General features: G+C 36.8%; 1 protein-coding gene across 1 annotated transcript in view; it reads left to right on the top strand.

Moving 5' to 3' along the window:
- Nucleotides 1–26,877, top strand: part of RAPGEF5 (Rap guanine nucleotide exchange factor (GEF) 5) — a 127,249-nt gene that overhangs the window by 47,408 nt on the left and 52,964 nt on the right. Inside the window, exon 6 of the mRNA XM_008588925.1 lies at nucleotides 22,533–22,611. Coding sequence (XP_008587147.1) covers nucleotides 22,533–22,611 — 79 coding nt within the window. The remainder of the gene's footprint in view (nucleotides 1–22,532; nucleotides 22,612–26,877) is intronic.

Genomic DNA, 26,877 nt, shown 5'->3' with positions numbered 1-26,877 from the left:
AAGCTCCCTCATATGACCCGGATACAAAGTCTTATATTGTAGAATAGAATTGTGGTGTTATGAAAAAGAAGAAAACATCCAGGCTGGCCGGTTAGCTCAGGTAGTTAGAGCATGGTGTTAAGGTCAAGGGTGCCGATCCCCAAACGGGTCAGCCCCCGCCACCCCCTCAAAAAGGAAAGCATTCAATCTCTCCAATCTCTTACCTCATTTTAAAGCATGCTTTCCACTAAACAACTTGCATGTACTAGTGTACTTCGAAGAGTTCGTGGAAAAATTGAATTGAAAGATAGTACAAATCCTTTTTTCCACAAACTTTTAAAAGTAGCCTTGTATTAATAAGCATAGAAATTATTAAAGCCTAGTAAAGCCTAGCTGGATTTCTTTTTTCTTTCTTTCTAATTGTCATTGTTTGTGCACTTTTTTTTTTTTTTTTTTTTAAGTAAAGTGGCTCAGGTACTCACTAAAAAGTTCTCACTATTTAATGCTGGCATGACAAATCACCCTTATCACTGTTACTTAAGCCAGGAGTTGCCTCCTATTGAGAAATGGAAATGTGCATGGCCATAAAAATGTGCACTTTTATTCCAGCTTTCTTCTCAATTTTTCTAACCCTGGGATCAAAGATGTCACTTTGGCCACATGCTCACAAAGAAAAGAGGACCAGGACTCAGTGGCTTAACCCTGTAGCACTAACCTAAGCAGGGTAGGAAGGGGCCAATTGTGGTCAGCTTCACCTGACTCCTGCTCATTTCCTCAGAGTTTGAGGGGAGGACACATGAGAAACTTCAGAGTTTTGCAGACATTTGAAGGAAAAAAATGGTAACTTTTCCTTCCATCAAAGGAAACTTTTATGAAAATGAAAAAGTCAACTTTGGAGAGAATGACTGTGAATAAAAGGGTACTTTAAGTTCATGGAAAAATAGAATTAAAAGATGGTACAAATCTTTCTGTAAACTTTTTGAAGTTCCCTCATATAATAGGGACCCCTAAGTGGAAGTCACATGTAACTCTTCAGAACTTCAAGTATAGCACTTGGAATAAACAACAGAAAAGCCACATTGTGGTTTTTGTTGATAACATTAGAAGAAACATAATATATATAAAATAAAATAAATTTTGTGTGCAAATTGAAGAAAAGTGGTTATTAATAGTTTGAACACTAAGTGAGTCAGATACTAAAAGTGATTGACGCTCCTTGTCATTGACAGAACTGAATTCTAGCTCTTGGCCAGACTGGTGACCCTCATTATCAAAGACTTGTGTGTGCAAGAGCCTAATAGAGCCGCATAAACCATATGGAAGACAGATGGAGGAAAATAAAGGGCTGCAATAAAAGTATACAGCAGCATTTTTATGCTCTTGAGCACCCCTTTTAGGGAGGTGGAGCCATATGGGGCAGGGTGGAGCCATATGGTGGCCCTCCACATGGCCCTGGTGGCAGTGAGGAGGAAAGGGTACATAGGAGGAAATAAATGCTCCTGGAGGCTGGATTAACCTGTTCTGGATTCTTATGTTCCTACGTTCCCGTACCCACCAGAGGCTGGGGAAGATAACCAAGCAGGAGATGGCAGTAATTTCTCATCTCTTTTCCACAAAAGCCACTTAATTGAGAAAATGTAGGTGCAGGACCCCACAGAGGAGGCCTTCTATATTCCCGTAGGATAATCAACAGAAGTGATTACTAATTGATGTTAGCATGCAAGTGGAAAATGTTTACTGAATTGAATGGAATAGGAAGGAAAATGCCAGGGCTATTGAGGTAAGGCATTTATGTTGCTACTTGAATCAAGAATGGAATAGAAAACAGCCATACAGTATCACCAAATCAAGCTGAGTTTTAAATGCAAAAATAATTTAGAGATACCGAAAAGCATTATTGAGGTAAGGCATTTATGTTGCTACTTGAATCAAGAATGGAATAGAAAACAGCCATACAATATCACCAAATCAAGCTGAGTTTTAAATGCAAAAATAATTTAGAGATACCGAAAAGCATTAATGTTTTTTCTAAATGATTTGATCCATACACATCTACCATATGTATTTTCATAATCCCATAGGTGCATACCGTATTTTCATAATCCCTAGGTGAATACCTTTCTCCTGGGAGTACCAGGCAAAAAGAGTCATCCAGTGGTGTCTGTGGAATGAAGGAACACATGAATGAATGAGTGAATTTTCAAATATAGAAGATGAATGGGAAATACTGACAAGAAACAAGTAAACCAACCAAGTTCTTGGATCTTCCTCTGTAGCCAGCTTTGAAATCTTCACTAATCTATGATAATCTCCCTTTTGTTTGCCGATTAGCAATAACGCTCCCAAACCAGCAGCAATGAAATTCATTGTAATCTAAATTTTTCAACATTTCTTCCTTTGTCCCTTAATTCTTCATTGTATAAAATGGAAAAGCTATTTGAGTTTGGTAACTGGATATTTATTTGTGAACTCGGAAAGTGATCGAAGCTGTTTTCAAAGATTTCTTTTGAGGTTCAGGTTCTGACTTGAAAATTTTTGAAATGTTAGAGAAAATCAAGCAGTTTCTGCAGCTCTATTTTTCATCTTCCCAGAAATAGGGCAGACATCATTGGGCATTCCCAGTCTGGGAGAATTATAAGGAAGGCAAGAAAAAAACAAGGAGTTGTGAGCGGAAGGGTTGCAGGGGTGGAGGAGCTAGTCTGGACCCCACCAGCCCTGCTCTGTTGTGGTTTGCAGTGTTTACTGCTCCTGTCCAGCCTATCCCTGGATAGGATAAAGTATGTTTTGCTTAGAGATGCTGCTATTGGGCATAATGATTTCTGTTTCAAAGCAGGGGGAAAACTGTGTATCAGATGGATTAGATAGAGAAAAACCTTCTTATGGATTTTTCTTTCTGAATCTGCGTTATGATGGATTACCTTGGGGAAAACACAGGAAGAAATACATTATTTCACATTTCCTTATTCTTAATTCATTTTTTCAAAGAAAATGCACCTATGATTACAGGTCTTCAAGAAAAATAAGCAAACAGAATAGGATAGTAGGAATAGGTAAAGCCTACCAGCTGATTCTCATTAGGCCTGACCCAATTTCTCTAAGGTGTTGCTGCTTTTTTTTTTTTTTTTGACTTCATGAGGTTATCATTCAGTTTATTCTATTAATATGCATTGGTGTGGAAATGTCTATGCAGCCTGTCTTGATTATTTCATGGATGCCTCAGTATCAGTGGTTTGCTTTTAGCAGCACATCAGTAGGTTGAGCTCGTGACTGAGGAATTGAGTCCCTTACTGTTCTCAAGAGGCAACAACCTCTGTGAAAGTGCCTGCTTTATATTACAGATGTGTCTCACTCAGTTGAGAGTCCAAAAGTTCTTGATGGTCAGTTTAGTGGCTTTTTTTAGGTCATTGCAATGACAAAACCTTGAGTAAAGCTAGGACAAGGCACCTCCTTTTTTTCTTAACATTTTTATCTTCTACTTTGCCAGCACCAGTCTCATAATAAGCCCAGGGTACGTGATTTTTGTGGAGGAAAATTAGGAATGCTCTTCTTCTTATCACTGGAAAGATAGAAGAAGGCAGTTTAGGTGAACTGCTTTCTTGCTTACCTTGCCTTTTAGGATTTCTGGAACAATGCTGGGTACTGTTCCAAGCTTCTCCCAGGTTGCCAGACTGTAATGCCAGACCTTCTCCCTGTAGCAGCATGGCCTTTGAAGGACTAAAACTTTTTGAGAGTAGGTAGAGAAATTTTTAGATGGTGGTAAGTCTGTCCATGATTTTGTACAATTGATAGGCACATGGAATGATCTTGTATTTATATCTTTTTGTTTCTGTAATGTCATATAACAAATAGACTAGTGTCGCTTATCTGTGGGTGCACATTAGCAGCACCTGGAGCACTTTTAAAAACATATCAGTGCCCAGAGATTCTGATTCAATTGGCCTGAATTGGGGCCTAGGCCTATGGGCTTTAAAAGCTCCCCAGGTGATGCTAATATGTAGCTGGGTTTGAAAGCCTCTGAAATACAACAGTGGCTTTGTCTCATTTCCTTTTTTTAAAAGGCCTAATTCAGGTTTCTGATACTTATAAATACACATTTGCCTCTAAGAGTTAGGGGATCATTCCCCCTTCTCTGCACCTCCCCTTCTCCTTCCCTGTCCAGGGCTGTACGTCCAGTCTCATGTCTACTGGTCCCTGCCCTGGAGCCTCTGGAACCTAAGAAGTTCATAATTCACAAACCTGCACTGCACGTTCATCCGATGAAGTAGTTTTTGAATAAAAAGGACACAATTAGAGAGGACAGAGGTACAGGACACACAACTGTTTGGTTTCTCAAGTCTTGGAATTCGGAGGTGATGATATAGTTAACAAAACCCATTTGGATTTTTGTAAGGATTCTGTCACACTACAAAAATCTCTGGGTGGTCCTTAGGTTTCGCAGCCAAGAATGCTTAGTTCTGTACTAAATAATATTTTAAGGAAGGAGAAAATGCACATAGCAGAGTAGAAAGAGTATTAAACTGAGATTCTAAAGCCTTGAATCCTAGGTCTGGGCTCCCTTAATAAACCAGCCTAAGACCTGAGCATGATCTCTGAAGTGTCTCTCATCGCTAAAACTCTTTGATTCAAAGGGATCTGTATTCTCTTTTTTGTCTGGGCTCCCTTAATAAACCAGCCTAAGACCTGAGCATGATCTCTGAAGTGTCTCTCATCACTAAAACTCTTTGATTCAAAGGGATCTGTATTCTCTTTTTTTTCAAAGTATGTCACAGAACCATCAATTCTAGATTGGAGGGAGACCTGCAAGATGCTGAAAGCACCGTCACTTAGCTATCGCACAGGAGCTTGGGGAATTTGGTCTGACTTCATGTTGCTTCACACTACTGCTGCATTTCTTTAGCCCCATAGAGCAGTTAGGATGTTGATGGGATATTAAGCTTTGAATCCAAGACTCAGTGGCCATGCCTGGTGATGATTTAAGTATGTTTTTATATAACCTTGTCCAGTGGGAAACTTTAAGTTCCTTTGAGAAATTATGCTATAACATTTTCAAAGAATAGCTTTGATTTATCACCTGCTAGTAAAATCTATTTGCAGATTTTTATTACCAGGCCATTTTGGGATATTCAGAAACAGTCTGTTGCAGGAGAAAAGCAGCAGTTTCCCTCAGTGATGAAATATATACTACATCCCATCTCTTATATGAACATTAACTATTTCCATGTAATTCCTTAACTTTTAACTTTACATATTGCTTCTGTAAAAAGTGTAACAGTACATTTTTAATTATTCAGTTTCTATATGCACCTGAATGAATATCTTAGAAAATTTAATTCATTCATTCTATCTGTACATATCTTTAACCGCCTACTGTGTAGACATTGTTCCAAAAGCCAGGGATACAGCTGAAAACAAAATAGACAAACTCCTTACCTTCATGAGGCTTATATTCTATTGGAGGGAATCAGGCAATAAACAAAATAAATAGGAAAATATTGTATATGAAATAATGGGTGCTATCTAACCAGTGTCATTGCAGGCACAAGTTTAGGATAATTATAGCCACTTGTCTTTAAAAATAAAAAGCTAGAGGATATTTTAATGTATTTAAAGTATTTTAAGAATTAACATGAATCTTCTGGTCATATTGAACAAAGTTTAGAACCAAAAGAAATAGATTTAATTGAAATAAAAGAAATAACATAAAATAAATAAAAGGAAATTTGAACCTAGTATAGGTATACCTAGTGGTAAATAGGAGCTCATAGCTACTGTTAAAGCCATAGAATCTACATGCTTGGAAATATTTTGATAAGGATATTAGCCTTTTACCATCTTAAATTGTGAACATAGCTTTTTCTAAGACAAATAACTAGACTAGGTTGCCACTTGAGGTCTTTTTCAGCATTATGAGACTGTCACTTTTAAATATTAGGTTAATTTTGTTTGCATACATGCTAACAACAATAACAACAACAAATCACTGAAAGACTGAATTCATTAGTGCAAACTCCAGCTGCCCGGGGTGTGCCTCAGATGCAGATGAAGAGCACCACAGTTCAGTAAGGGCTTGTTTTCCCTGATAAACAAGCAGAGACTTGAAACAACTATCCACAGTGACAGTAAACGTCTCCAAGATGGTGTGAAGTAGGAGTAAAAGTGCTCACGTTAGAATATGGTTTCTGGTCTGCTCTGTAATGTTTGTTCTGTGGTTTTTGTTTGTTTTGGTTTGGTTTGGTTCTCTGGCAGTTCCCTTAGCTTCTCTCCTAATTATTAATACGGAGAATAGAATGTATTTGCTATCCATAATTGAAGCATTTGGAGAGTTTATAAATTAATGTTGACAAAGTAATGAGATAATTAGAATTGTGTAGCAATTTTCTTCTCAGTTGCCTCATTTATAAAAAAGAGGCCTTAGACCCCATAACGTTTGAGGCCCCTTCCAAATCTGAGAGCCAGGGTTCAATGACTCAAGACACTGGTTCATTTATCCAGACCTCATCCCATTAGATGGATCCTCGTGGAGGACAATTATCCCCATTTAATGGACATAGAAGCTGAAGTAGAGAAGTAAATCAAATTGCTTCAGGAATTGAGTGAACATTTGAATCTGGAAATGAACCCAGATATATTCCTAGCTTTATCTCAAAGATCGTTTTTGTTAGAGACTGGAGTCATAGATGAAAGGCATAATTGAAGTAAAAATCTACCGTTCAGCTCAAGCTATAAACTCTAAATCAGGTGCTTCAGCACCCACTTAAGAGCCATCTAATCTCCAGCACAAAGACCTGCTTCTTGGCATCCAGCTGTGAAGAGGATGGCCACTGGGTGAGCTAACTGCTTCAGAAAGGTTAAAGAAAGAGGTGGTGGGAGGCAGGGTACCAGTTCCAGCTGACACTCTATCGGACCACTCAAATGAGAAGTGATTAAAAAATCAGATTTTGACTGTGGATTTCATTCGAGGTGTTTGAGGTGTTCATCTTCTGGGTTAATCTATTCACTCCACCTTTGAACATGCAATATTATGTATGATAACAAGGGAATTGATGCTTTTACACTGCCAATAGATTGTGGGTTAATTAATACCCTTGTTGGTAATGAAGCAAGATGAAATGAAGTGAGACGGAGCTGAAGCATAAGGTCATTAATGTACACTGATTAATAATGGAAATGTGGAAGTTTTGATTACAGTATAACTAATGGCCAAAGGAAGATGTTTAAAGGGTAAGAATAGTCATGTAATTAAAGTAGTAGGAGTATAGCATAACTTTCAGGGAAACAATCCCTGTTTAGAATGAGAATGGGTCATTGGAAAACATGTTTTTAAATCACATCATTTTCATGTTTACTCCACATCTGAGCTATAGTTTATAAGCTGAATTTTAATTTCAGTGTTACAAATGATCTCAGTATGAAAGGTAATAAAAGTGTCAGTTTTCCAATGAGATTAAAGTTTTCGGAGAAACATAGAATAGTTTATTTAGTGATTACCCAGTGTTTATAGTGAACTGTGTGAAGAGATGAACTATTTTATTAAACTTTTAATTTTATGGATATCTTTCAGGGCTGGCTGATTAGCTCAGTTGAGAAGAGTGTGGGGCTGATAACACCAAGGTGAAGGGTTCAGATAGATCCCATACCAGCCAGCTGCCAAATATACATAAATATAAAAATATGATTGTCTTTCAGTTTCCACCCTTGTTTATTCTGTGCCCATGGTTGTAATTTACTGTAATGTGTATATATGGGTGTGTGCATATTTATTTAAGTAGAAAATAAAACATTGGGTAATTAAAGCTGTAATGTTAAAGGGAAATTATAATTGGCTTACTAGGTGTGTTTTTTTTGCCATAAAAAGGTGACCACTTTACAGTAGTTTGTAAAGGGAAAGTTCAAGTGTAAGTCTGGAGCACACTGGAAACAAATATTTTAGGGCTAGGGGAAATTAATTTCAAGAGTATCTGGAGATAGTGAATGGAAAATGGAGTACATGAGGGAAAAGAATTGCCTTAGAAATGAGATCCTTAACTTCCCAACTATAAGGATTGTGAAAAACTTGGGCATCTCAACAAAAGTTTATGGCGTTTCTTCTTTACATACTTTGAAGGAAAATATCAACCACTTTTTGAAGGGTTAGAGTGAAGTCCTTGTCCTAGATGCTGAAGATGAGATAGTCTTTGAAAGTTTGCTTCCCACTGTGTTCTAAATGATGTATACAAATAACTGCCTATTTCTTTAAGGTCAGTCCCAGTGGTGACCTTAACCTCTCAACTCTGCTTCCCTGTCTAATTTGCAGCCACTATGGAAGATGGAGCAATGAATGGACTTTCTCCTTTATTCACATTTGCACATTTTATGTGCTTTATTTGCTTTATTTATATTTATTTGCTTCACCTGAAATGCTTTCCTTTCACCTCAAATGCCCTACTTGATACTTACCTTTTAGACTTCCGTAGGGAAACTTAGTTATTTCTTTCTTCATAGTTCATTACATTTCTAATTTTCTAGAATGGCTAGAAAATAAATTATTACAAATAAAATATTCTGGAATACTGAGAGTTGCCATAAGTAAGTACATGAATTGTTAATTTTCAAAGAATCAAAATATATTAGCTGGCAGTTTGGCTCAGTTGGTAGAGCATGATGCTGACAACACAAAGGTCAAGGGTATGATTATTCAGCTGCCAAAAAAAAAAAGACATTTTTGGGCTGTCAGCTCAGTTGGTTAGAGTGTGGTGTTACAACACCAGGGTCAAGCGTTCAGATCCCTGTACTGGCCTGCTACCCCACCCCCCAAATATATGTACACATATATATATGATTACAATCTATTTCAAATACAAAATCGAATGGCCTTGTCCAATAAGTCACATAGTAGAATTATGAGGTCCTAATAATTGTCTTCAGTTTTATTATATGAATAAGATATTGGCTTAAATCTATATAGTTTGACATAGGATAAAGATTGCTTTTGAAACACAAATCTCAGTAAGACTCGTTATTTTTTTCTCATAAAAATAAACTTGAGACAGATAACAGCTTGTTTAATTTTCTCTTTATATTCTGTCTCCTTAATATCTACCCTTCAAGGATGAAGTTTGCTTCTGTTTCTTTTCTGCTATAGTTCTTTGGAAAAATAATCTCTACAGCACAGTTTCTCAGTTTAGTGCTAACTAGGGTTTTGTTCTTTTAAAAGGAAAATTCTGTTCTCAAATTTCAGAATTTTTAAAACAACCGTATTTTCTCAATATGTTTTGGGTCTATTGGCATAGTTAAGGTTGTACTTTATTAGAAACATGTGATTTTGTCAGTGTCCAGCTGACTTGTTTAAATGTGTGATGTAAATCAGGCATTTCTAGAGTAGCAAATTGAAAGGAACAACAGATACTAAAATTCATGGAGACAATATATTGTCAATAACAATTTTGACAACCTAGTAATTTTAGCAAAATGATAGTTTTGTTCTAATATCAGCAACTGAAATTACTTGAATCTGTTTAAGACAATGTCAAAGGTTGTAAAAACTGTCTCTCCCCATGTTTCTCTGTCCATCTCAGAGATCTTGTATCATCTCCCGAGACAGTTGATGGATGTAAAGTGAGATCATCAGATGTCCTCCTCTGAATTTTAAAATGCTTGAGACATCCTCCTCAAGTAAAATTTAACATCCTGTCAGCAAACAGGGCAAAAAGTGTGTTTTTGAGTAAGAGTGTGTACTTCAGAGAGTCTTGTAAGTGTGGGGAAGGAATGTTAGCGGATGTCAATTTGTTGATTATAATCACTGCATGTTAATCTCTCCCAGAGTGTTTCAATCAAATTATTGCCTCATTTAAAGGGTGTAATGTCACTGAATTGTTGTAACTGACACACACGTGTCTAAAACGGACAGTCTTTGTGCAGGAGAAATTTTTCCCTTTAATGTATCCATGATAGAGCATTTCCTCATTTCTCTTTGCAGTCTCTCTCTCTCTATAACCTTCCCCTCCCATTTCCCATTATCCTCATTTTTCTGCCCTGGGGCTTCCTTGTTCTGCAATTGAACCTATTCTTTTCTTGCTCTGCAATTGAACCCATTCTTTTCTTTCTGTTAGCAGCTCTTTGCCTTCTTTTTATGGCTGCTTCTTGGCCAGCAGTCCTTCCCTCAACTCTCAGAAATAAATATGAAATTAGACAGAATTGTTAAATATGCGTGAACAGAAAGTATAGAAAACTAAACCAAAAACACATTCCAAAATATGTCATAATCTAAATAATGATAAATAATCATTTTCGGGTATATTCTGTAGCCTTTCTCGCTTCAGACTTGGTGGTTTGTCTATACTAGGCATATAGGATACTTGGTGAATCTTCTAACTTTGAAGTCTTTTAATCCTTTAAATGAGATTAACTTAGTGTGAGCATGAAGAATACAAGTTAAAATTGCCCATTGCATAACTGGTTGGATATTTCTCAGTCTAAAGTAAACATAGTTTTAAGTGAATGAGTGTATGAGCTTCTGCTATTTCCCTTATTCTAATATCTCTTTCAGTGTGCTTTAAGTATATCTGTTAGGAACGCAGAGAGATTTAGGCAAGCTACGGTTTTTTCCCCTAATTTTTCTTCCTGTGTTGGTTGATATCACATATTTTGCTTTTATGTAGCAGGCTTATAGCTATCTTAACTCTTGTGTTATGTCATGTGCTTTATTAGGGAGAAAAAAAAAAGAGCAGGGTGATCTTTTCATCCTAATTTTGTCTCTTTTCCCCAGAGTTGTCATAAAATATGACCTCTCATGTCATGTTTTAGAGAGGTCATAAAATATGACCTCTCATGTCTTGGTTCAGCTTGATTTAAATTTGAAGGCATCGCAAGCCATTTTCATGTACTGGAAGCTCAAGTTCTGCCAATATCGATTGGCATGGTGTGCACATCTCAGAGTTATTATGACAGTTTACACTGTTTGAGAGTCTCCTAGGGAGGATGTTTGTTCTTTCAAAAAAAAAAAAAGGCGAGGCAAATGTGCTCATCAGCATGTTCTAAAAACTCACAGTAATAAGATCAATCAGGATAAATTCACAATACTTATTACTCTTTAAGTATACTTTTCCTACTTTTGATAATTGGGAAGCTTGAGAAACCAGGTCATATTACTGATCATGTGCTTGAGCTTCTGAAAATTTTCACTGTAAATGCATTATTTGTGATTAGACATGGCTGTATATAAGAGAAAAACTCTAACTGCGATTTAAACATGTGAACATGTATTTCTCTCTCACATGAAAATACATATGGAGAAATGCAGTCCAGAGATGGTAAGGCCACTCTGACATCAGTCGGTACTGAGATTCCTTCCAGCTCTTTGCTCCAATATCCCTAGAGTCTGCCCTTCACCTCATAGGCCCATGTTGATACTAGCATGTCTGTTCAGGAAGCAGGATGGAGGAAGTCATGCAGGGCACACCTGCCCATCACACATGGCTTCTGCTTTTATCTTGGGACCAAGACTTAATCTTGTGGTCACATCTAGCTGCAAGTGAAGCTGGAAAATGTAATGTTTTGTTTTGATTTTAAAATGTCTGGGGAGCAATATGCCCAGAAAAAACCCCAAGTTTGATTCCTAAAGAATGGGAAAATGGCATGTAATTTTATAAATAGAAGCTTATGAGAGCTTGTTTTAATACTATAGACCCAAGGCCATAATTATATATTTGTTTCTTCAAAGAAGTATAAACATACCATGATTTAAAGCATTGTATAATTTTTTTAAAGCCTATAAAGTTGTTTGAATTAGGTCTTATATTCTCCTCAACAACTGAATATTTATAATAATCTCATCTGTTCTTAGCATGCAAGGTTTACTTAGCTTTAAGTACCTTTCTCATGTCTGATTTTGAGCTATTGAATTCATGTTGGAGAATTCTATATTATTCACTCCAAAATTCTTCCTAGGAGTTGTTAGAAATATTTTTCATAAAAGAAATTAAACATATACTAAGAAATATTTTATATATTATAGCTTGGAAGAAGTGGGTTTTTTCTAAACAATGGCATAAATTAAATTTGTTCTTATAAGAATAGCTTATAGTATATAATTGTATATAATATTATGGTGACGTAATAAGAAATACATATTTGATCTCTGCCCCTGGTTGCTGGTACAGAGCTCTTAAAACCCATGTAATTTCCTGAGTGATAGGAGCATCTTTTGTTTTTTGTTTTTTGGGTTTTTTGGCAGCTGGCTGGTAAGGAAGAATCTTTTGTTTTAATATTTGGTCTTAGTGCCTGGTTCCTAACACAAGAGCTTCTGTGAACCTTAGAATCTCCAGAGTGATAAGAGTATCTTTTTGTATGCTAATATGATTGTGGATGGCTGGGGTCTCTAGATAGCTTCAGGATAGGAGCTGGTGGCCCGAAAGACCAAGGCTTGACTAGATGAATGCAACTTTCAGCCACACCCCACCCCCAACCCCTGACCCCTGACTCCTGGGGAGAGGAGAGGGATGAAGATTGACTTAATCACCAATGGCCAATGATTTAATCAAATGCTGACATAATGAAGCCTCCATAGAAATCTGAACAATGGGGAGAGCTTCTGGGTTAGTGAACTCCAGCTCTACGGGGACAGAAGCTTCTGTGCTCAGGACCCTTTCAGACCTTGCCCTATGTATCTCTTCACCTGACTGTTCATCTGTATCCTTTACAATATCTTTTAGAATAAGCCTTTATAATAAAATGAAAGTAAATGTTTCCCTGAGTTTTGTGAGCCATTATAGCAAATTATCAAACCTGAGGAGGGGTTCATGAGAACCCCCAATTTATAGCCAGTTGGTCAGAAGTACAGGTGACGATCTGGAACTTGGGCTTGGCATCAAAAGTAGGGGGCAGTCTTGTGTGACTTGAGCTCTTAACCTGTGGGGTCTGCGCTAATTCCAGGTAGTTAGTTTCAGTATTGAATTATAGGACACCCAGTTGGTGTATTGGGTATTGAAAAAGTTTTTTCTTTTTATTATGTTATATTTTATATTTATATTCTTGATGATAGTTTAGAACTCATGTGCGCATTACATATCTGTAGTGTGTCATTATGAATCACATGACTTCAATGGTAAGAGAAACGCCTAATGTTGTCCTTGGTTGGCTTGAGTAGAACACTTATTTTGAATCAGAACAAAATGGACCTATTACAGCCATTTGAGGCAAAGGAATTGGAATGAGTACATTTAGCCTAAAGGAACTAAAAATAAATGTTAGCCTAAAAAAAAACCTTGGTCAGTGACAGTTGATGCATATTTAATGTTTATCTAATTGTTGGGCTGGTAGACCACCAAGGCTTTGACATGGAAGTCAATTTTTTTTGAATTCTTTTGATTTAGGAAAGAGTGAACAAAATATGATTTTCAGTCTCTGTAATGTTTAATATGGAGAAGTTTGTCAAGATAAAGGAAGAATTTTATGGTTTGGCCTTTCGTTAAAAAAATTTTTTTAGGGGCCAGCCCGGTGGCACACTGCTACAGTGCGCCGCTTGGGAGCGCGGCAGCGTTCCTGCCGAGGGTTCAGATCCCACATACAGACTGGCCGCTCACTGGCCGAGCGAGGTGCGGGTGCGACACTGAGGGTTGCGATCCCATTGCCGGTCCCGGTCTGGTACGGGCGCGACACTGAGGGTTGCGATCCGTTGCCGGACACAAAAAAAGACAAAAAGGAAAAAAAAAAAAAAAAACAAGTTAAAAGCATTGTAAATTTGTGGACTATCTTAATCCTTCCACATGATTGTCAGTTCTACCTTTAGAAAAGAAAATTGTCTGATCTCTTACATCAGTTTGCTATGGCCATGTGTTCACTAGAAAATAAAAACAAAATAAAATTCGAGTAGGAATAAAGAAACTAGCATACTGGCACTTAGAAAACAGCTTCATAGGGGCATCTTTGGCAATTCAAGGCCAATAAAAATACCAATTTCCTGTGTCTGACTCCTTCCTTGTCTTAGACTCCGTGACTTTCTTGCACTTTCTTCCCCCCACACCCCAGTGTGGACTTTTTGGATCCACACCCTCAGGAGAGCGTAGTTCACTGAGAGAGACAGAGGTGGGGCTCTGTTGACTTTGAGACGCAGGCCCGTTCCGACATTACCTTCTGAGGAGCCTTGAGTACTATGCACCTTATTTTTCTCAGCCTCAGTGTCATCATCTTGAAAAAGAATATAAGATTCACCTGCTAGGGTGGACATGAGGAGTACAGATCGTGTAGGTAAAGCTCCTAGTACCAGCACACAGCAATAAATAAAAATTAAAATAAAAATGTAATTTAAAAAATAAATAAGGTTGACTGCTGTGGTTCTTTTCAAATAGAGTGGCTGCTGTCATTTTCCCTCCCCTACTTTTCCTCAGTACCCAGTGAGCCCAGTGAACGCTTGTGGCTCAAAGCAAATTTGGGGTTCTCTCGGGCTAATGTGGGGGAGGGCAGGGATTGGGGTGGGGAGGCTTGCTCAGACATTCACATGAAGGGACTATTCATCAGCCTGGGGCTTGCAGGCTGCCTTCTGTGGTCCTTTAATTATCTCACCAATCAAACCCTGCTAACAGCTTTGCATTGTCCATGGCGGAGAGCGCAGTGCGCAGCCTGTAGTCAGACTTGTCCAGTAAATGGTTGCTGGCCAAACCTGTCTTTGTGACCCTAAACCTCAAGTCTCCCTTTCACCTATGTGAGAAAGAAAGCAGCTGTGTGTTATTGAAAATGCTCTAATGCCTACTCTGGAAACCACAACCCAAAAGCTTGCCTGCTGTCAGTCACTGGTTGATATATTTGTCCTAGAAATAGTTTTAAATCTAGGTAGTACATTAGAGTAAATTTTCTTATACTGGAAGTTTTGGTTTGTGTAAGATCTTGTGCCAGAATCGAGAGAGGCTTAATTGTGCTTAGTTGTGTTTACTTTAGTAAACTTTGTAGATTATTTTTTATCTCTACTACATCTAGCTATCATTTCAATCCTTAGCTTTAAAAAAGGCAGTTGACTATCCATTGCTAAACTTTGAGGAATATAACTTCTCCCTAATATTCCTAGAATTTCTGTTAAGCAGAAACAAAAAATAAAATTTTACTTTTCTGAAATTCAATGCTGATGATTCACAGTGACCTAAAAAAGAATTAACATTCAGAATGATGATGTATTTCAAGTTTTGAAAGGAAGCTGATCATATAGATTCCTCATGATGCTTGAGAGGTAAAAATGTCACATCTTGTCCTAAGTTGACTCACGTATTAGAATGACTATTAATTGCTTGAAATAAACGTGCCTCATTTTTCTTTGTTTCTGGAAATTTTGGAGTGTTTAGTTGACAAGTTCTTAGGAACACAGTTTGTGTCTTAAGAATGCACTATGTGGTGTCAGTCACACAAGCACGCAGCGGCTCAGAGAGGTTATGTGAGACTCAGTTATGTGAGACTGAGAGAATCTTGGAACCAGATATTAATTTTTTTTGGTAGATGTTGGCAGATTGGTATTGAAGGTTTTATACCCATGACAGTTCACATGCTCTAATCTGTACTGTTAAATAAAAGGATACTTGGATTGATCATTTTCCTCCTGGCTCATTTGCCAAGAGCAACTGCTGTTTCTAATCAATGAGCTCTACAACTGTAAAAAGAGTCTTTGGGGAAAAAACAGGTTATACACGGTTTGAGAACTGATTATCAGCATATCCTTAGTTTCTTTTAGTCGAACTAGAATATGTCCCCACCGTTTACCAAGGGGCATCCCTCCAAGGCCATTGGACCAGGGACTGTTTGTACAAGTCCCATAGCCTTTGAATGCCCACTCTGCTGCACCTCCTTCCAGCAGCGTTTGCTACTTATGATCTGTTCTCTTTCCAATCCTCCTTTCTCCTTGGCTTCTATTACATGTGTATCTACCTATTTCTCTTCTCTTTCCCCTAACTCACCGTTTTCTTACCATTGCCTAAATGTTAACTGTCCACCCCAGCTCAACCCTTAGCTTAGACCACTGCATATTTTCTCTATGGTGTTATCTGAGAATTCGTGTTAGCCTCCACTAGTGTGTTTAGATAGTGGTTCCCATAATTGTAACTCTAGCTTTCTTTGTTAAGCTCTGGTCTTTGCTCATTTTGCCCAATAGCTTCACTTAGAGTAACCTAGGGAACCCAAGCTCAGCAAGTTTGCAGGTAAACTCACCTCCCTCTCCTTATTTTCCAGTCCAGTCGAACTGTGTGATACAGCAAGCTCAACCTGCATTTCTCGTCTCCTCATCTTGAAAGCCTCTGTTCATGTTCAGTTCCCTTTTCCTATGGAATGAGCCCCAGCACTCAAAGGCCCTCCAGGCATCGGCTCCCACCAAATTTCCTAGTTTTACTTTTCAATTACACAATGCTATCTCTTCTATCACTATTTCTCAACTATCCCATAGAACAAGACGTACAAACGTGCATGTGCACAGTTACAGTGAATGAGGGAAGCCAGCCAGGGCAGAACGGTGAGAAACTGGAATGTGCTCTCTGCATAAAAGACCACGGCTGCCATGTGAGATGTGGGCCTGGTGTGGCCAGGTCTTTCAATTTTTTAAATATTGTCAACTAACAAAAAGCATCTTTAAGGACTGACAAAGGCCCACAGGCCACAGGTTTGTGGCTCAGCCACAGACACACTCACGTTCACCTCTGCTCACAGTCACATGACCACTTTCTCCTCCAATTCTTCTTGGAAGTTCATAGTCAGGTCTAAGTACTCAGTTTTTGTTGGTTGATTGGCAGCACTTGGAGAATTGTGACAAGAGCTAAATTATTTTATGAAAATAAGGAACAGGTAGTCTTTATTGCGTGCCTAGTGTATGCCAGGTTCCCTGCCAGTTGTTGTAGATATAATATCCTATTTAATCCTCACAACAACTCTGCTAGGTGTGGTTGTTCTATCCACTTCACAGGTGACTTAACTAATGCCTGAGAGGTGAAGTGCTGTGCCTTTAGCTATCCAGGTAGAATTCCAGCTCTCTGATTCCCTTTGCGTTCTTCACACTGTGTTCTGAGCTTCCCAACAGGGTTGGCAGACATATGCATGAGGTTATACTTGTGCCTAGATAATGTAACCCTCTGATTAGGGCTGGGACAGTGGGAAGTCAAGGGACCTCTCTCTCGCTTCTCTCAAACCCAGGGTGACCTGCCAACGTGGCCCTTTCTCTGTGTGCCAGAGCCTGGAGAAGGCAGGCAAGCAACACGTTTATTAGTCTATGTTCCTCCTAGCAGCACTTTTAAAAGGCAGTGTGTGGAATTAAAAAGGAATCGAAAGCCTAATTTTACAAGTTAAAATAAAAATGGGTTTGATTATTTGAAGAGTGCACCCAAGCCCTGTCTATAGTTATGTTCCTTTCATTCAAGGGGTGAATTTTAAAGTTCAATATATAAACAACTTTAAAGAAATAAGCCTTTCTTTTGCAACAAATATCCAGAAATAAAACTAGATCTTAAGATTTGGTAGTTTTAGAATGGCTAAGCAAAACTCTGTGGTGAAATTGTAAAATAGGCAGGAATTGAGTGAATTTAAGAGCTGTGGTAAATGGCTGCGTTTGAGGCCATTAATATCACTTTCAGAAAAGTAAGACACCCTCGGAAAGAAGCATAGCTTTTAATGGCATGGCACTTTAATCTATGATTCAAATATGAACATTAAAAGTTTTTTATTTGTGCTTAATCCAATTACATGGTACATTTTGGCACTGCTTCTCAAAAAATAATGGTAAGTCATAACATTCCAGGGCCAGGAATAGGCCCTTAGAAGTTCAAAGCTTTTCTTGGCTCCTTGAAATAAAGGTTAAATAGAACATAGTTTAGAGTGCCTACAATTCCATTGCATCTGAAGTAGAAATACAGGTGAAACAAAGCTGCTAACAGTCCTTCAGGGAGTACGAGTTAGTATAGAAATATTGAATATTCACATTACCATACTTAGATTAAATGGCTACTATGGGCAGTTGCCTGTCAAAACTCTTTTCATTTGCTTTTTTGGTAATTCACTTTAACAGATGAGTGGTTTTATTACTGCAGTGCGTTTTGTTTATGAGTGTAGAAAAAATAATAGGTAGATTTCTATAGTTGCTCCTAAGTAACCCTATACGCCTAATGATTTCTAGACTTCGGGGTTTTGCTTTACAAAAAAAAAAAGAAAGTGTTAAGCTTAGACCTTTTGGTAACATTTAGATAATTTTTTGTAATTTGATTACATTTACATAACAGAGCCCTGTGAAAAGGATCTCTACCTGTCCTTTTACTATTCCACCTTGATTCAACCCTAGGATGCTCTAGAGATTGTGCTTTGCAGAAATATAATAGGAATTTTTAGTGCTTGATAAACTCAAAATGAGATGAGAAAGTATTTTAATTGATACACAAAAGAAAATTACATTCAAGTAAAATCAGTAAAAAGACAATTGTTTTCTATGCTTTAAAAATTAAATTAGCATATGTCCTGTATAACATAGTATACAAAGTCCTGTATGTATGGCTCATTATTGACATGAATTTTAGAACTATTTCTATCAAGGCTTTAGATTTTGACAGCATATTGATACATTTTATTTTGATTTACATAGTACTTAAAGCTATAATAGTATTTGCCTTTCAGTTTTGATGATTATCAGGATGTTACTTTTATACTGCAAGAGTGTTTGCTGTATTCAAAAAGCCACTACAAAAATATTATTTTGGTGGAGTGGGAATGGTATTCCCAGAAGTTTAATGATGAGCCAAGAATTTGGGATTAGATTTGGTGATTGATTTAATGAATAGAATTTTAAAGAAAAGTGTTTTATATGTTAATACTGAGGTAGTCACAGAATTAGAAATCAAAATGAATACATCTTTTTGTTCAGAATGTTAGTGAATATGGCAACTATAAATTTCTTTAAATAAAAGATGCTTTTATGTACACAAAAATGCTTTTCTGCCTACAGTCTTAAATTACTATTAATTAAGTAGTATGTAATAAAATAGGTAATTTTAGTGTTTTAATATGGATGCCAGTTGATTTGCTGGTCTTTCTAAAATGGCTATTGTTGGCTAATAGTCGTCAGGGGGTCATTTATATAGCCATCGTGGTTCTAAAAATATCTCTAAATACCAATGGGACAGCCTTTTTTTGAAGCATGGCTATTATAAAATGTAGTTTTGCTTGGAGTGCATCATTTTGATTATAGTTTTCTTATTCGTATCACTCAGTTACTTTAAGAATCTGTACAGCAAAAAAAAAATAATGCTGAAAAAAGAATAAAGGAAAGCTTTTTATATAAAATTTTCACAACAATATGGTAGTTAAAGAAAGATTTGAGTTAGGAGTATTGGGAATTTGTTCTATTAGAATTTTTAACTATTCTTTTCATTAGGATTTTAACTGGGGTTGTTTTTATGTAGGCTCAATGTTTTTATTTTAATTAATATTTCTATGGCAGAGAGATAATTAGGTAAATGCTGTTGAATATTAAATATGATAGTAGCTAAGGGGAAAGTAAGCATTTCTCGGTCAAAGCCCTTAACAAAATATTGTCATATGTGAGATGATTAATTGAATTGGGTGCCAAATGGGTTTGCCACCATCCAACCAGATTCACTCAGTTTATTATCTATGGTTCTGGAATGGAATTACTGGCTATGTCAAAGTTAATGGTATTCTTTTTAATCTCAGCTGCTAATGCAGTAAGTCTTGATTAGAGAATAGTTCCAACCTCATTAAACGCAGCTAAGTGTAAGAACTTCCCAAAGAGTCTGAACCTGTATGTCACATCAAGCATTTTAAATACTGAGCATGTGAAATTCTCAATGCTATCACCCAGTGGTTTCTGCATATTGGTAGCTCCTTCCATAAGGGCCCATTGAAGAGCCTAAAATAGATTCTAGACTACTCTCTTGTACTTGCTTCCTATATCTTACATTGAATGCTGAAGGAACTCAGCTTAATTTCTAATCAGAGAGATTGAAGATTTTCATCAACTACATCTAGCACAGAAAAACATTAGAGTTTATGAGAATTACTGTTCAACAGCATCCTCGAGTGATAGTTTTCAAATTGCACTTCCAAATATCCTAGGGTTTCAGACATTATGCAAATGGTTGGTTTGAATTTCAACCGTTTCGGAAACTGTAATGAAAGGCACATGCTAAATAGTCCAAATTTTTCATTAGAATGACCAGTGATTAACTTGCGTTGCCAGGCTAATGAGTTTGGGGGCAGATCTTAGAACGAAGCTTCTCCTGCCTTATTGAGCATATGTATGAAGCGTAATGAAAGGCACATGCTAAATAGTCCAAATTTTTCATTAGAATGACCAGTGATTAACTTGTGTTGCCAGGCTAATGAGTTTGGGGGCAGATCTTAGAACGAAGCTTCTCCTGCCTTATTGAGCATATGTATGAAGTTTTTGTAAACAGAGACTTTAGTGGGTTCCTAGCTCTTCTTTGTATGCAGGCTGTGTATGTCCACTCATGTGAAATTGTCTGGTAAGTGACACTATCCCAGCTTTCTTGTATGGGGTTTAATTTGTGCCAGCAGGGCTCAGGCAAATCTGTTTGGGAACTTGCTTTTGCCATGAGTAATAGTAAGTTAGAGCAGTGATTGCTAATATATTGCACTGTGATACAATAGTATAAGTTTAGGCTTATTTTGCATTTTAGGTGCCATTTGTCAAATGTATTATTCTAATGAGGAATAATGTTATGTATCATAAATAAATATCTTTGGAAAAAAATCCTAATAGTCTTCATTGACACCTCTGGTTCATTTTAATTAAGGGCATCTTGCAAATGAAAAGCAAGCTTTTTTCCCCCCCTTAACATTACCACTGGCAACCACCTACTTATGTGATTAGGATTATGTTGATGTTCTACCACCAAACAAAACATAAAAATAAATTAGCCCCTGCAGGTAATATAGAACTGTAGATGTCATCACTAACCTCTCATATTGGAGTTTTGTGTTCATCTGTATAACCTTGTTTGCATTGAGCAACTTTTAAAGTAAATGTTAGGTTATTCCTAAAAATTCTGGAATTTTTTTAATCTTTAGCATAGAGCTACAGAGCTCTGTACCAGGCAATTATTTCTACTTAGACATTCATAATGTATAGATCTTGGACAGCATAATTACTACTAAGTGTATGTCTTAGCTCAGGCTGCTATAACAAAGTACCATGAACTGGATGGCTTAAACAACAGATATTTATTTCTCATGGTTCTGGAGGCTGGGATGTCCAGGATCAAGGTGGTGGCAGATTCAGTGTCTGGTGAAGGTTCATAGACCAGTCTTTTTGCTGTGTACTCACATGGCAGAGGTGGAGAGAGGAAGCAAGCTTTCTTATACAGACTCTCTATAAGGACGTTAATTCCATTCATGAGGGCTCCACCCTCATGACCTTATCTTATTACCTGCCAAATACCCCACCTCCTAATAGCATCACATTAAGTGGTAAGGTTTCAACATATGAAGTGAGAGGAGGGGGATATAGGATTCAGTCCATAATAGTTTGCAAGTTCATTATTCTTACAATTTATTTCTGTTTCATGTAACTAAAAATTTGATGTCCAAAATGTAAAAGATATGAAAATTCAATCAATAGTAAAATGAATTTTAAGTTAAGGAGACTAGACAAAGACTGTTATGGCAAAATCATTACTTTATATTGGAAGTTACATTGAAATTTTATTGGAGGTCAGAGTTTGCCTATTTAACAATTCCATATTCCGTGTAAGCTGAGCTCTTCCAAGAGCACTCAGGGCAAAGAGGTGATTAAAATGGCCCCCATTTATGTTGGTAGAAAAAAGGAATCAGAAAGAAACATGTCAGAGTTTGCCTATTTAACAATTCCATATTCCGTGTAAGCTGAGCTCTTCCAAGAGCACTCAAGGCAAAGAGGTGATTAAAATGGCCCCCATTTATGTTGGTAGAAAAAAGGAATCAGAAAGAAACATGTTGTGATTTGATGTACCTGCTCTCCAATTTTAACTGGATTCAGCTCCATCTCTCTTCACAATAGTAAGAAAACCACTCATCACTTTCCCAACTTCTTATAGAAGCATTTGAGAGATGAAGGTGAAAGGCCTTGCAACCTGATATTCTTCTGGGTTTTATAATCCATTGTTTTTGTCCTAGACTTAAGTAAATGGCTTGGGAAAGCCTCAATTTATTAGGACATGAAAGCTTCACTCCCTGTAGGGTTGGAGAGTGTACTTCAGATATCTTATAAAATTTACTTTTTAAAGCACATTATTTATTCATTGGTTTTCCATAACATCTTTACCTACAAATATACATGGTGTGCTAGGGGAAAAATAATGATAAAATTGTGAGTTTAGAGAGCCTTGCAACAAAAAAAACTCATTGCTTGAGGCATTCTATGTAAGGAGTTTTTCACATCTTAACTTTAATATATAATGTATTTTGTGGCTAAAATTCTCCTATTCTAACCCCTCCCACTACCATCATTTATCATATTTCTGTCCTGCACAGTGTTGTGGACCCTGGATGAGCAGCTGTCCTTTTTATCGTCTCTTTGCTTACCTTGTGTTTGTCTTCTTTCTTTGCAGAGACCCTCCTTGATGACTTCCTTCTCACATACACTGTCTTCATGACAACTGATGACTTGTGCCAGGCGCTGTTAAGGCAATATCCTTCATTAACTTCAGGATGCTATGTCGGCTCCCTCCAAGACAGATGTCCCACATTGGGAATTAACTGCCTTTCTTAATTTACTCAATCCCTCAATCAATATCCTTCATTAACTTCAGGATGCTATGTCGGCTCCCTCCAAGACAGATGTCCCACATTAGGAATTAACTGCCTTTCTTAATTTACTCAATCCCTCAACAGAGTGTGGATATGTTCAATATTAATGTAATGATATCCGAGTCAAAAGATGAAATGAGACAGAATAGTCAGGGGAAACTGGAAATGCAGAGCTGCTGTCATCACGGTTGTTCTGTGTTGTGGGTAAATTGTATTGTTTATATTATGTTTGCTTCAAATTTGTGGCTCATGATCGCTTAGAAATCTGGAGGTAAGTGTGACCTACCTGGTAAACCCCAGAGTCAAGAAATTGAGTGGATTGACAATATCACACAGTAAGTGGACCTAGAGGAGAATTAACCAGTTAGCAGCAGATCATTTGTGCAGGAAAACATACATATGTGATATGTTTCCAGGCAAGTGTCCCAGGACAGACAAGCCATTCCCCTACGTGGGAGGTCTAAACTAACCCCTGGAATCAGTTGACATCTTTTCAAAGCTTTGTCACTGCATTCTCTCTTAGAAAGGGATGTGATTAGGTTAATGACCAGTTAAGGAAGGCTTATCATTTTATCCACTAACTAGAAGAGATGCAACATAGGAACATGGAAAGAAGAAAAAGCAAAGCCACATAAACTTGCTAAAAGTCCCCAAATGGGCTTCTTGCATCCCAATGTTTAAAGAAGATGCATCAGAAGCATTTAAGTAGCCTGTTAACTGTTATGTTTTTATTAAACCAAACTGAAGATTCCATTCTAGCCCACATGAAAATTTTAAGGAAAATGGTTATCTTTTTGTATATACTAAAGTTTTATTAATCCATAATGATAATGGCCCTTTAATACTCTTTTCCTGTTAAGTAATTACATGTCTCCCAACTTTACAGCATTTTCTTGACCAAAAGAGTACTTTAAAACTCCATAAAGGGCATAATTAATGTAAAATATCTTTTAAAAAATATATAAACTGGAAAGTGATTACTTTTTAGTGCTTTACCATATCCTGTGATCAAACAAAGCTGTAGGTATTTTGACACTTTTTAGAAACAGTTCATAAAACTGATCTTGAAACATTATTAGTTAGTTTTGAACTTGGAAAATTTCAGTAATATATTCAGATTTCTTCCATAGCTTCCAAGTAGAGTGTTTCTGAGAAACTTATCAATAATTACAAAGTTCTGGGCCGGCCCGGTGGCGCACTTGGTAGAATGTGGCGCTTGAGAGTGCAGCGGCGCTCCCGCCAAGGGTTCTGATCCCATATAGAGACCGGTCCATGAACTGAGGCTACACACAATTTGGGTAATTTCACAAACATGACGTAGAGAAAGTAGCAAGTCACAAAGAGTACGATGATCATGAATCCATTTTTAATAAAGTTCATAAACTGGCAAAACTAGAAAATATGCTGTTCAGGAAAACATAAAGAAAACGAAGGGATGATTATCACACAAGCCAGGTTAGTGGCTGCCTCAGCGGAGGAGAAAAGGGGTTGTGCATGGGTGGGACGCAGACAGCGTCCAGACAGCCACGTTCCAATCCTTAACCTGTTGCAGTTACATGGGTGTCTGCTGTGTCATCGCATGACACAAGAGTACCAACACTGAAACAGACAGAACTCCTCAAAACTATAAACATTTTGGGCCAGCCAGGTGGCGCACTGTAGAGTGTGCCACTTGGGAGTGTGGCGGCGGCGCTCCCGCCGAGGGTTTGGATCCCACATACAGACCGGTTCCCCGCTCACTGGGTGAGTGAGGGGCGGGCGCAGCACCGAGGGTTGCGATCCCGTTGCCGGTCCCAGTCCGGTACGGGCGCGACACTGAGGGTTGCGGTCCGTTGCTGGACACGAAAAAAAAAAGACAAAAAAAAACGTTGCCGGACACGAAAAAAAAAAAGACAAAAAAATAAATAAATAAATAAATAAATTTCTCCTTCAAAGGAATTTTGGAAAAAAATCTGTGAGCTAATTTCATCTACATTTTAATGCCAATATATTTCTAAAACAATTACCATCCATTAAATCATATAAATTGTGTTGTTATAGCAAATTAGACACTGTCAAACTATTATCTTTAACCATTATCCTAATATTATTTGTGATTATCATTTAACAATTTAGTGACTCATAAGATATCCATAAAGAATCTCTAAAACTTTATTTGGATATAAATATGTTTTGAGTCTTTGACTAAAACATTTTGTATGAAAATTTAGTTTATATTCTTAGTAGCCTTTTTGTTGATTATCAAAACCCATGAAATCTAAAACATTTTAAGCCAGGAGTCTTTCTGCATGATTGTTTCTGTATATTTGCACACTGCATTTAATGAAATAATACAAACCACAGTCAAAAATATGGCATCCATATTTAATGTGAGATATTTTTATGCCTATCTTAGTAAAGATGTCTTCATATCCCACTAATATCAACTTCTAGGGAGTGGCCCAAATTAATTTCTATTTTTTTCCCCATGGTTTTTGAACATTATTTATAGATTAGAGCCATTTATGCCGGGTTTGGATATTTTAGATGGGCATTTTTATAGTAATAGAATTTAGTAGCTTTCAGCTTTTAGCATAAAGAGCGTTATTTAAGCTTATAGCCCTGGGCCAGCTAGTATTCAGTGCATTACACAGAAGTTATAAATCTCACCCAATGCCTTCCCACTATCCCCCCACCCCCAGCTAAATGTATAAATCAGTATAATCTAAAACGGATAAAATGTAAAAAAAAAAAAAAAAAATAAGTATATACTGTAATATAGAAAACTAGAATAATACAAATGCAAATTTGATCATTAATATTTTTAAAATGTATATGTTGTAGGGAGGAGAACAATGTTAAGCAAATAAATGTTAATAACTATGAATGGAGAAGAATGGTTGAAGTGTTAATCCCTGAAATTGCTTTCTTCTGCTGATCCGTAATTGTAGAACATATTTATGCAGCTTGAATAAAAAGCTCATATTTTCACTTACATATGCAGACCAAAAAAAAAAGAGAAGTTATTAGTATTAATTTTTCAGATTTTTTTCTTTGTATTAGTGAAGCCATTATATTCAAAGGAAAAGGAGAAAAGAACATTTGCATAAGTAGAAATAATGTAGGATAAATCTTTATATTTTGACTTTCAAGAGAAAAACTAGAAGAAATAGACACTTCACCAGATTTTTGGTGTTTGTCTTAGTTTGTCACAGGCGAAAATCAAAGATGGCCTTAATATATTTTTACAGGATGGGGAGAAAATAACTAAATAATGTTTAAAAATATTTACAAAGCCTGATGTAGAATTTATTCCTATTTTGCAATTATAATTGTAATTATAAATTATAATTTTTCAACATTAAAGAATATATAATACTGTTCAACAACCCCAAAGCCTACCTGTGTTTTATAGTGTTTCCTATTTCTAGTTAACTTTTCAATGTGTTCAAGACACGCAGAAATTATCCCTTTGGATACAAAAAGAATAGATCAATTTAGAAAATGCCAGCTGCTATCTCATTCCTAGTCATTTGAGCACTCTGTCTTTGAGGTTTTTATTTTTATATAATTTTAACAGCATAGTTAATATATGGTCATTGTATATAATTTAGAAAATGCCAGTAAGCAAAATAAAAATAATTCATGTGCTCTGAAATCTCATTACCTTGTGAAGTCACTGTTAACTATTCAGTGTATATCCTTCCAGATAATGAAATTATTCATATAAATAAGCATTGTTAACCAAAATGGATCATCCCAATATATTCTTTTCTTACTTGCTTTTCTACTCAACAATATATTGTGAGTGTTCCATGTCAATTAATGTACTGCTGGACCATCTTTTTTTTTTTTTTAATTTTTTTATTATTAGCGTATTCATTATTACAAACTGTGATTTTTCTTTATGCCCTTTACCTGACCTATCACTCCCCAATGGATTATCACTTTTTTTATGGCTGCAGAATAGTCCGTGGGTATGTAATAATTTATTTTACTATCCTCAATTGTTAAAGCATTTAGGTTATTTTCTATTTTATTTTTTAAGTTTTATTTTAATGGAAATCAGCAGTCCCCTTTACCTCTGTGTTTGCACATTTATCCCATTCTTTTTTTTTTTTTTTTCCTTTTTGTCTTTTTTCATGACCGGCAACGGATTGCAACCCT

This window comes from Galeopterus variegatus, unplaced genomic scaffold (assembly GCF_000696425.1).
Source record: "Galeopterus variegatus unplaced genomic scaffold, G_variegatus-3.0.2 Scaffold5107, whole genome shotgun sequence".
Classification (NCBI taxonomy): domain Eukaryota; kingdom Metazoa; phylum Chordata; class Mammalia; order Dermoptera; family Cynocephalidae; genus Galeopterus; species Galeopterus variegatus.
This window is presented reverse-complemented; position numbering and strand designations above follow the sequence as displayed.